Here is a 12,236-nt window from a genome sequence, read left to right as displayed (position 1 = left end):
ATATATAAGAAGTAAACAGAGGTAAAGATTGAGGTCCTTATTTCTAAGACGTACTCCACAGAATGTTTTATTCCTTCATGTAGAAAAAAGACAGCATGGGTCTTGACCAATTCCATGACAATTAAGTAACAGAATAAAATGACTTTAATTTGTCATCTTTTTTTCTCTTGTAATGTTTTGAACTAACATTTTTTGGTTACTAAAACTCTAAGGATTTTGCTCTTGGCATTCATGCCTCCTTCTTTGATTACAAATGCCACTGTCACTGACAATCTCCAAACTAGAAAGGATTGTGTAACTTTTACAAGAGCTTTTTTTTTAAATTGCCTTTTTTATTCATGTTGAAAGAGAGAGAAGAAAATCAAAACTTTCCATTATACATCTAGATTTTTTTGTTAAAAACACTGTTAAGCATATCTTTATCTTTTAAGGTTTTCATCAGAACGTTTGAATTACATCACATTAAGTGCAGGGCTGAAACAACATCTGCTGTTTTGTGAATGAGGACCGTTTAATTATATACTCAACACATACAAAATGTAACAGGCTTCAAGTCAATATTTCATGTTAAGTACATGGATTGTAAACACTTATTTGAGAACATGAGTGCACTGTTAGAGAGATACATTTTACATTTTGTTAAAAAGAGCAAAATAACAACACCACCACTAGTGAACCAAAATGCAAGACAATGCTTCCGGGATCATGCCAAGGTATCACTAAGTTCGTTAGGCAATTGCAGTGGTCATTAATGATGTTCATTAACATCAAAAGAAGCTCATGCACCTGAGAAAAGCATTTTGAATACATTGACGTGCAAAATAAAACAATATTGCAAAACAGAAAGTTCATTTGTGACTACAGTTTGTTCAACTTCATGTTCTTGCTATTCTCCACTCATTATTAAATGTTAGGCTTACAAAATAAAACATTTATTTTTTTTCTAACAGGATAGTAAAATTCCTGTATCAAATCAGTTAAGAACCTGAAAGAACTCTCCCACAACCTCATTCTTTTAATCAGATTTTAGAAATAAATTTTTGTTTTCTTTGAGAAATGATGGCAATATATACTTATGTTACACACATTTGTCCATTTACAGGCCTATTCACAGGCTTCAAATTAAATCAGTACACATCAAACAAATCAGCACTGGACTAGAAAGCTGGAAATTAAATTTGAAATAAAATTAACTGTTTTGTAACTATGGACTGGGAAAAGACACAGCTGAATAAGAAAATAAGTTAAATATAGCAAAACGTGCCGAAATGATAGAAGAGCACTCAATAAAACTAATTTTGTTCTAAACCCCACACTTTTTTAAGGAAATAAATTACATTAAGTAAAATTAACATCTGCTAACAAGACAAGAAAACATCCTGATAGAAAAGCCTTATCTCCCTCACCTCTATCTCTCTATTATTAAGTCACCTACTTTTCCCTGAAGAAATCTTGCTGTTAATATTTTAATCTCAAGTTGGCTGAAAGGAAACATGATTTAAATAAAGGTAAAATAGCCAGCTGCTAAAAGCTTTGTAATGCACTTTAAATTACAGAAGGAGTAGATGTAGGTTGGTAAATTGGACACTCCTAAAGAAAATTGCTATTGCAGTAGATGAAAAAGTAGTTTTAAATGGGAAAGCTGATGGTGGTGATGGTGGGGGTAGTAGAAACCAACATGATTTTATGTCTGACTGTCCCAGGTCAGCATGACCTGCCTGCTTGGAAGGTAAACTGAGATCTAGTGAAGGTAGTGCTGAGTTAGATGGTGAGAAAGTGAATGTCTGAGATGAAACCAAGTAGGGTAAAAGTTCTAATCTCATCAGTTCTTAAGCAAATGCCAGTATCGAGATGTGCTACAGGTTCTCATTCTCTCTCTCTTGCTCGTAACAGTTACAGAGTAGGCTAACCTTCACTGCAGGTGGTAGGTCTACAAGTTCCTTTTCATTTTAGATACCTGAATATGGAAGCTAGGCATGCTTCATACCCAAAGAAAGGCAGAAAAAGTATTAATTTAGTACTTGCTTCTGGGGCAGTCAGGGATGCATGGGAAGGTGGGTGATCTCAATTACCAGAAGGTAAAACAGACGAGGTGTGCAGAGGTTAACAGTGTTAAAGGCTAACAGGACTTTGTACATCCTTAAAAATGAGTACAACTTCTGCATTTACTCCATTGACTGGTCTCATCCCCTTATCCCAGTGACACAGTTGGTAAACTTTGCATCATGCGTTATTTGTTCTAATCCATCAGACTGAAGAGCAGGACTATAAAATACTGTCCTCTACGACAGGCAAGGGACAGGGCTCAGTATGTTTCAGAGCAAAAGTATCATAACTACTATTTGGAGAAAAAAAACAGTGCCCAAACACAGGACAGAAGTCTCTGAAGCCTTGTAAAATGTGCAGCATCCCAGAAGCCTTCCTTGTTTTGGTTCCACATGACCACTGGGACAAAGACTCTGAAAAGCTCAGGAAAATGAGGCAATAACTATGCCTGGAAAATAAGACAGGGTCCTACAAGTGCTTCCTTACTTGTCTCTTAACATCTTCCCTGTAGTAGTGGTGCTTCCCTTTCATTTTGATTTACCTTTCTATTTCATTCTGCTTCTATGCAACTCCATAACTCATCCCTTTCCTTCATACTGCCCATCTTCATTTATATCTGACTTTCTATGATCCTTTCCTCTAACACTGCCTCACATGCTTTTCAGATTTCCCCACTATTTTATGGCAGTACACTGTTTGTTTTTCTTTTCTTTCACTTTTTAAAATTTACCGGAGCACCTGCTGTACTTTATAGCTTACATGATGCTCACTGCTTTCTCTAAACTGAAACAAAAATAGGACAAAGTAAGATTTTTATTTTATTGGGCCCTTTTTGCTTTTATGTTTTATTTAGTTTTGTTATCAACTTATACATCTAGTGCTAGATCAAGTTCTTAGCCTTTTCATTTTTTCATTCAAGGTAACAGCTCCTGCACATAGGTCAGTTTCAATGTTACTGAATGTATCAATAAAATGAGCTAATAATTCCATAGTTTTAAGTGCAACTGGTTGTCCTATGAGCAGTAACAAGGATTAAGTTTACTTTTTTCTGTTTTCTCGAATATTCAACTAAAAACACTGAGGAGGAAGGAATGAATTCTATACATACTATACTATATACAGCTACTCATACTATAACAGCTACATCTAAAAAATAGTTGTATATTTTGTAGGCACAATTTCAAAACCGACTGCAAAACCAATCTTGAATAAAATAAACCTGGTTTTATTGAAGAATAATCAGTGCTTGTGATCACTGCATTCTCTGTGAACAAAATCTTATTTCATTCCATAAATTATCTATTAAAAATATCATAAAAATTACCATCACTCACCTCTCCTATCATTTCTGCCTGTATTAGTGAATTTGTCAGAAGGGCAAGGGCAACGTCCTTTGCATTTCACTGAGATTTGTTTTCCTGAGACACAGGCTTGATATTCTAATTTGCACTGTAAGGAGAGAGAATGACTATCATTAATATAAAGAACTTTTATATTAAAAATTATAGCTCTACATATATTGAAGCAAACTTTTATGAAGTGTTAAATCTTTGCAGACATAGGTGTTAACAACTTTTTTTCTGCAGAATATGCTACCTTTGTACTAAGAATTAGATTAAACAAAAGCACAAAGTTTTTGTTCCCTAACCTGTCTGCAGTTTCAGGCTCAGTTCAAGCATGAATGCATTTGTGGTGTTAGACCCATTTAAATATTCATACTAAATAGAATTAGACTGCATTGGTTTTATAATAAACAAGGGAACAACATTAATTAGCGACAGCAAGAGATCAAGTGAATTATGGAATTTATCACTTAATTTCTACCTGTAAGGTGACAGTAAAGTAAAATCAATAACAAATAAAACAGAAAACCGCCTGATGTAATTCTGTACAGTGACAGCCTTTTCCATTTGACAGTCTTTTCTGTATACTTATAGCTCCAACTAAAAAAAATATTAAATAATGAACTAAATCTAACCAGGAGATGGAATTCTTACTTCAAGCAAATAAAAATTACATAGTTAAAGGCCACATATGTATAAAATAACATTATTGTCAAAAACGTCATTCTTACTGAAAAGGTGAACTTTTATTCTAAGTTCTTGATATACAGATCTTTCTGCAGAACATTTTGCCAGGGTAGTATCAGGAAAAACATAAACCAAAACAAAGGGGGGTCAGAAGTTAAGTAACTACTAAGACCTTTCTCAGAAAAGAAAAGAAAAGAAAGGAGGAAGATGCTTACAGAGAACAATTCATCCTTGAACAAAAGATAGCAGAAGTCTCATTAGTCAGGTAAGGGACACAAAACTTAAAAAAGTGTAGGAGTCAGAAAACCTGTTCAAGTAACAAATAAAAATATGAAGTGTTTTCTACACATCACAACATTTTAGGAGAATGATCTCAACAGAATTTGTGTCTTATCTTCCCTGACTCACCTTCTGTTTCAGTAACTTACATCAGTTTAATGCAATTCCGTTACACAAATATCAGGATTTCTGGCAAACCCTTAAAAGTTTCTCCATCACTCTTGCTCTCTACTAAAAAGGAGTAAAAGGTGGGAGTGCTGTATGTGTGTGTAGATATATATATATATATATACATAAGAATAGAAGAGTCTCCTGAAAGACTGCACTTGAGGTTTCCACTAGTATGCAGATATTAGCACTGCAAAATTACAGAACTTCATCAGCCTTTCATGTAGACAGACTTCTAACCCTGTCACACTGTTCTTTACCTACAACAAGCCGAGCTGTGTCACTGTATTGAAAATAACACCTTTTCTTCAGCACTGCAAATAACATAAATAAGATATATGACACATGGTGTCCCTCAGGGGTCTGTACTGGGACCAGTGCTGTTTAATATCTTTATCAATGATACTGACAGCGAGATTAAGTGCGCCCTTAGGAAGTCTGCAGATGACACCAAGCTGAGTGGTGTAGTTGCCACACTGGAAAGACAGGATGTCATCCAGAGAGACCTGGACAGGCTGGAGAAGTGGGCCTCTAAGAACCTCATGAGGTTCAACAAGGCCAAGTTCAAGGTCCCACACCTGGGTTGGGGCAACCCCCGTTTTCAGTACATGATGGGAGATGATGTGATTGAGAGCAGCCCTGCAGAGAAGGACTTGGGGATACTGGTCAATGAGAAGTTTGACATGAGCCGGCAATGTGCGCTCACAGCCCAGAAGGCCAACCGTATCCTGGGCTGCATCAAAAGAAGCGTGGTCAGCAGGTCAAGGGAAGTGATTCTGCCCCTCTATTCATCTGGAATCCCGTGTGCAGTTCTGGAATCCTCAACATAAGAAGGATATGGAGCTGTTGGAACAGGTCCAGAGGGCTACGAAGATGATCGGAGGGCTGGAGCACCTTGCATACGAGGACAGGCTCAGAGAGTTGGGCTTGTTCAGTGTGGAGAAGACAAGGTTTAGAGGAGATCCTATAGCAACCTTCCAGTACCTGAAGGGCGCTGCAAGAAAGCTGGGGAGGGGCTATTCACAAAGGCTTGTGGGGATAGGACTAGGGGGAATGAGCATAAACTGAAGAGGGATAGATTTAGACTGGACATTAGTAAGAATTTCTTCACCATGAGATTGGTGAGACACTGGCACAGGTTGCCCAGGGAAGCTGTGGCTGTCCCATCCCTGGAGGTGTTCAAGGCCAGGTTGGATGGGGCCTTGGGCAGCCTGATCTAGTGGCATGTCCCTGCCTATGGCAGGGGAGTTGGAACTAGCTGATCTTCAAGGTCCTGATGATACTATGATATGAGAAAAGAGAGAAAAGAATATCTAAAATTTTGTGTATTTACATAAAATCATCATTACAGTTCAGTTCTGAATGTGCTACCTTTTGTCAAAAAGGCATGGTTTAAGGACAATGAGGCTAAAAGAATATTTTAATTCTAACAAAAAAGAACAACAGATCTGCTCATATTGAAAGCTATACAAACAGTACTAGCATCGCCAAGGACCAGAAAACTGATGCAAAGCAAGCAGCTCTGCCTATGTTGACTATGAAACAACTGACTACCTTTTGTATCCCTGTACAATTAACCTGGATGTACAGGAGTCTGCTTGCATTAGCCACAATGCCCGCCAGATCTCTTTCCAGATAGTGCATGACCTAATTCATATTTTAATAACTGAAACAATCATCAGAGTTAGTAGAATGGATCACAGCCCAAATTTAATACATGCTTCTGCTGAAAAGAGACATCTTCCCTATTTCTAAGATCTGAGAATTTTTATCGTTCAATCTTATTACCTTAAGGAGTCAAATCTATAAATACCTCTGCTTTAGGCACTGATTATTCCTGTTGGTGACTAAACTTAAGAAGGCCACCACTTAAAACTGGACATGTAAACCCATTTCAGGTTTGATTTAATGAGAAACAGCATATGAACAGTGCAAACAAAGGAATACCCTATTATGTTTTGAAGATTTCTTTAATCCTTTCCTTGAGAGATTATTTTTACAGACTCCAGTGCTTCTATTTTGTTTCGCTCAAATATTGCTGAAGAAACTAGGAAATACTTCAAAGCTGCTCCAACTAACACAATAGGTAGGAGTTGTGATATTAGTCCTTTTATTTTTCTTTAAAGTTTCTACTCGGTTCTTACAATAACATTGCCTTTTCAAATGTTAAGAAAGACTTAATGCCCAATAGCCACCATAAGCAGTGATATTTGAGTCAATAAGTGTAAGGTCTGCACACAATACTTTCAAATTGGTATTCCCATCCATAGGCACACTAGAATTTTACACTGATCGAACTCTTTTTTTTTTGGACAGGCAGGCAGCAGAGATAAACTCCCTGTCTCAAGAAACATAGCAAAATCATGGTGCTTCCATAAGTCAGGAATGAATCAACAGACTGTTTTCACAATTCCATATCAGCAGCTAACGACACCAGGAGAACAGCTTCAGTTCAAATCTCTTGTCCTTGTTACCCACAACAAATAATGCACTGGGATATTGCAAAGGCTGCTCAGCTAAACAAAGCTGAACAAAGCTCTCACTGAATGTTAGTCTCAACCTAGCAGAAAAGGAAGCAACATATCTTAAAAACTCCATTAAAAAAAAAAAAAAAAAGTTTATGGCATCCAGAATATGAGAACACAATTAGAAGTAGTGGTACAAAGGCAAGATACTGTTGGGAATAGGGATGAAATAATTTGTTTTGTGAGGAAAATACCTGAATAGCTCAAACAGCAGAAAAATACATGAACTACATGAACTACTATGCAATATATCACAATAAAATAATTTCTAATTATTTGGCTTTATTAGTGGGGAAAAGATATAATGAAAATTTCAAGAATCTCATCTGTCGAATTTCACAATAATCCTCATCTGTATTGGTTTTATAAATTGTTAACTGCTTGTGCTGCTTTCATCACAATCCCTTATATGCATGAAAAAATGCCATTTCACTTCTGAATATATATCTAGCTTTTTACCTTCTGGTCTTTATTCTTGATTTCCTCTTAGCATATCAGTTTACTACACCGGAGTTTCATAACGTCTCATTTGTACGTTTGATTCTAAGGATACTTCAACTGCTTGAATTTTCACACATTTTGTTTCAAGACAGGAGAATAGATATTTCTGACCTCAGAGCAACATGCTGTACAGTGCTTAAAAAAAACATTTCAATACATATGAAGAACATGTACCATGTCAGGGTCTCTTGGCAATATATTTTGGGATAAAAAAGCCCTCATTTCTCTAGTGTCAGGTTTCTCATAGAAAAATGTAGTTTGTTTACTCATATTCTGCCTGTTTAAAAACCTGTTCAGTCTTAAACGCAACAAACATTCTTCAACATCTGCTCAAAGTAGTTGTTTAGAGAACTAGAGACAAGCAATTAAAATCTGTGGGAAGAACATTGAAGAATATGTGTCATCTTTAGACATGACTCATGCAGCTTTACTGTTATTATAGTAATGAGGAGAATGGTTATATTTCTGGAACAACCGCTACAGTGTCTGTTATTTTGATACATGAGCCCTGCTTCTAGAACTACTGTTATAGAGTCAGAAAGACTAAACAACAGTAATACATCTCATTAAGCTTTGCCATCTTCCATTCCAAAGTAGCTACCTGTCAAAGGCTACCAAACAGATCTCTGTATATCATACTTAGAAAGAGCCTAACTTTGCCCCAAAATGGAGCAAATTCACCTACTTTTCCAAGGCAAAAAAAAGAAAAAATGAAAGACCAAAAAACGCCCTATAATTTTTACATTAATTTGATTGTCATGAATACAAGGACAGCATATCCTTTATTTCTTACATAAGTCCCAAATAATCCCAGCTTCCTTTGTACTGATAAACCTAGTTTCAGGTGAACATCATCCTTTTTCATATACACATGATTACCTTTAGAAAATCCCCAAATCATCTTCCTGTGACCGACTGACCTAATTTTTCAAGTGTCAATGACAATATACATATCATGAATAAATAGAAGGGTATTGATAAAACCTGTGACTTGTGAAAAAATTTTATGACTTTGAATACACAAGAAACCCCTACAGAAAAGAGTAATACATTCGCATGAGTGTCACACATACAGAAATAAAATCTCTATGTTGAGTCATAAAGAATATTAAGAAAATGTAGATACGGAATATATTTAGATTTAGGTAATTTATAATTCATTGAATATGAATATCCTTGAACACTTGAAGAACTGACAGAGCAAAGTTATAGCCACTAAGAAATTGTGAAGAACATAAGAAGTACTATTGGACTGGAAATGAATGAAAGATGAAGGAAATAAATAAGGAAGGAAATGAACCCAGCAATTATAAAAAAATCCCCTAGCTTTTAAGTTTCATTTCTGAGTACGCAGATCACAGGAGAGTGATGACGCTACAGGTATTATAATACATCTAGTTTCATTCTATGGAAGCTTCATTCTCTGGAACTTCTAGGTAAGATATTAGATACATATAGAAAGCAACTACCTTGATTTTACCTAGGCCTGTCACTCTTTTTCAAATTGCGGCCTTGTAAGCCATACTGGGAAGTACACTATTTGTGTGCTCATATTGTAAGATGAGTACAGAACCAGTTGAAAGTGATCCTCAGAGAATGGCAATCAACTGCACTGACTTTTGCAAGGATAAATCAAAACAATAGCACTACTGTCTTTTCATTAATGACCTGGAAGATGAAATAAAAGATATCCTATTAAAGAAAGAAGCTAGAATAACTTCAGAAGATAGGTATATGATAAAAAATATGATTACTGAAATAGGCTAAAAATATAATGTAATTCAATATAGAAAAAAACACATCCTTCTAAATTGAAGTGATACAGATTCGATGGGTGGTTAATGGCTCAATGTCCAGATGGAGAACAGTAGCATCAGGATCCGTACTGAGACCAGTGCTGATAATATTTCCATCAATGATATTGACAGTGAGATTGAGAGCACCCTCAGCACGTTTGCAGATGACAGTAAGCTGAGTGGCGCAGTTGTCACACCAGAAGGATGGGATGTCATCCAGAGGGACCTGGACAAGTTGGAGAAGTGGACCTCTGTGAATCTCATAATGTTGAACAAGGACAAGTGCAAGGTCCTACACCTGGGTCAGGGCAGTCTGTGGTTTCAGTACAGGTTGAGAGACTATGTGACTGGGAGCAGCTGTGCCGAGAAGGACTTAGGGGTGCTGGCTGACAAGAAGCTTAACACTGTATGACCAACTTAGTGGCTTTCTATGACATGACAACCGCAGCAATGGACATGGGTAAACCATTAGGTCAAGGGAAGTGATTCTGCCCCTCGATTCCTCTCTTGTGAGACCTCATCTGGAATCCTGTGTCCAGTTCTGGAATCCTCAACGTAAGAAGGATATGGAGCTGTTGGAACAGGTCCAGACGAGGGCTACAAGGATGATTGGAGGGCTGGAGCACCTTGCATACAAGAACAGGCTGAGAGAGTTGGGCTTGTTCAGCCTGGAGAAGACAGGGCTCAGAGGAGATCTTATAGCAACTTTCCAGTACCCGAAGGGGGCCTACAGGAAAGCTGGAGAGGGGCTATTCATAAAGGCTTGTGGTGATAGGACCATGGGGAACGAGTATAAACTGGAGAGGGACAGATTTAGACAAAACAATTAGGTCTTGTAACGTTCATTGTGGTATTCTTTACAGGTATCTTTCAGGTGGCTTTTACCTACTTGACAGATGTTATGTGAATCCTATTTTCTCAAGACTGAGCATCCCCACTCTTTGGGCCTTTTTCTTGGTATTTTCTAGGCCTGATCATTCCTGTTAATCCTTTTTTTTTGGACTTTTTCCTATTAGTTCCTGTCTTGTTTGAAACTTTGTCACATAGCTGGACAGAGTGCTCTGTATTAAGTGCTGACAAAGCTGTGTGAAATTATTTTCGAATCATAGAATAGTTTGGGTTGGAAGGGAACTTAAAGATCATCTAGGTCCAACCCCCCCCGCCATGGGCAGGGACATCCCACTAGATCAGGCTGCCCAAGGCCCCATCCAACCTGGCCTTGAACACCTCCAGGGATGGGGCATCTACAGCTTCCCTGGGCAACCTGTGCCAGTGTCTCACCACTCTCATGGTGAAGAAATTGTTCCTAACGTTTAGTCTAAATCTGCCCCTGTCCAGTTTATACCCATTCCCCCTGGTCCTATCACCACAAGCCTTTATGAATAGCCCCTCTCCAGCTTTCCCACAGGCCCCCTTCGGGTACTGGAATGTTGCTATAAGATTTCCTCTGAGCCTTGTCTTCTCCAGGCTGAACAAGCCCAACTCTCTCAGCCTGTTCTTGTACGCAAGGTGCTCCAGTCCTCCGATCATCCTTGTAGCCCTTGTCTGGACCAGTTCCAACAGCTCCATATCCTTTCTATGTTGAGGATTCCAGAGCTGGACACAGGATTCCAGATGAGACAATGTAAATTAGTTACTATTTGTGGACTTCTCAAAATCTACAGGGAGTGAGACATATTACAGCAGATAAAGAATTCAGTTTAACTGTGTGGCTACAGTATAAAAAAAGACATAAGACCGTATTGAAAAGTTCAGCGAAAACAAATTACTGATTAGGTACAACAGAAGTATGTCCATTCTGGGTTGAGTGAAAACCCTTTGGAAGAAATGGCAACAAAATTAAGTGAAGACTGCATTATAAGTCTGCCCCAAAAGAAAAAACAATGCTTGTGCAACATTAACTTTGACATTTCCCAGCATTTTATCAACTGGTTTTCCTTACAGACTTAATTCTGTCCCTTTTTGAGAATGCTACTATCTCAGTGGCAAGATAACATATTTTTTCCACAGTAGTACTGTCTTGCCAGTAATATCTAGAAGCTTTTATACTAACTAAAGTTAAGTAACGAGGATACATGTGATTTCTCTGGCAAGTAAGGAACAGAAGCTCATGCACTAAGTGTCTTCAGATCCATTCTGTAGGTACTTCCTCTGATTCCTCCTTTCCTTCACTCTATACATTCACAGTATTAGATGAAGCATGAGTTGAATGTGAATTAGTCTTTTAGAGATTTTCATGTGCTAAGGCATACTATGCTAACAGAAATGCCTTCTAGAACACCATCACATTTCATGCTGAGCATTTAGTAAATTACTTTTTAAACAACCAATAGCTAATACTTACACAACCATAAGAAATGTTCCATCTTTGAAAGGTAACTGGCACCTCTAATTGTACCTTATCTGAATAATGAGAGCTCTGTAGAGGTCCATGATTTTTTTTGTGCATTTAAAATGAAACAGGGCATGCCACCTAATTCTAGGAAAAAACACACTGATGAATAATTAAATTCATAGTCACCTGATATAAAATTATTAGTTCATATGCTATGAATATGAATTTGAATATATACATCCACATAGGGAAAGAGTTCAGAGCTTTTTTCTTATTTTTTTTTTCTTATTATGACAAACTGGTCATGTATAATGATTCTGACACTAGCCAGTAAAAGAGAAGAAAGAGGGCCTAGTGCTGACTCCTTAACTCTTCCATACCATTGTTCACTCAGCTCTAACCACACCTTCCAGTGTACAGAAGAGAATGTGACCTCGTGTAGGTGCAACTGGGGATACCAGTAGGCATTGGAGAATTCCAAAACATTGCCACTAGAGCCTTCAAGTTGTAAATCACAGACATCTTTGCTGCTGCCTACCAACCGAATGTTCATAGC

General features: G+C 37.5%; 1 protein-coding gene across 2 annotated transcripts in view; it reads right to left on the bottom strand.

Annotated features, from left to right (window-relative positions):
- Positions 1-12,236, bottom strand: part of SPOCK3 (SPARC (osteonectin), cwcv and kazal like domains proteoglycan 3) — a 182,740-nt gene that overhangs the window by 52,509 nt on the left and 117,995 nt on the right. For both annotated transcript variants that reach the window (XM_054066070.1, XM_054066071.1), the window contains exon 6: positions 3,381-3,495. In XM_054066070.1, coding sequence (XP_053922045.1) covers positions 3,381-3,495 — 115 coding nt within the window. The remainder of the gene's footprint in view (positions 1-3,380; positions 3,496-12,236) is intronic.

This window comes from Cuculus canorus, chromosome 4 (genome assembly GCF_017976375.1).
Source record: "Cuculus canorus isolate bCucCan1 chromosome 4, bCucCan1.pri, whole genome shotgun sequence".
Lineage (NCBI taxonomy): Eukaryota > Metazoa > Chordata > Aves > Cuculiformes > Cuculidae > Cuculus > Cuculus canorus.
Note: the sequence above shows the minus strand (reverse complement) of the source record. Positions and strands in the feature narration are given on the sequence as shown.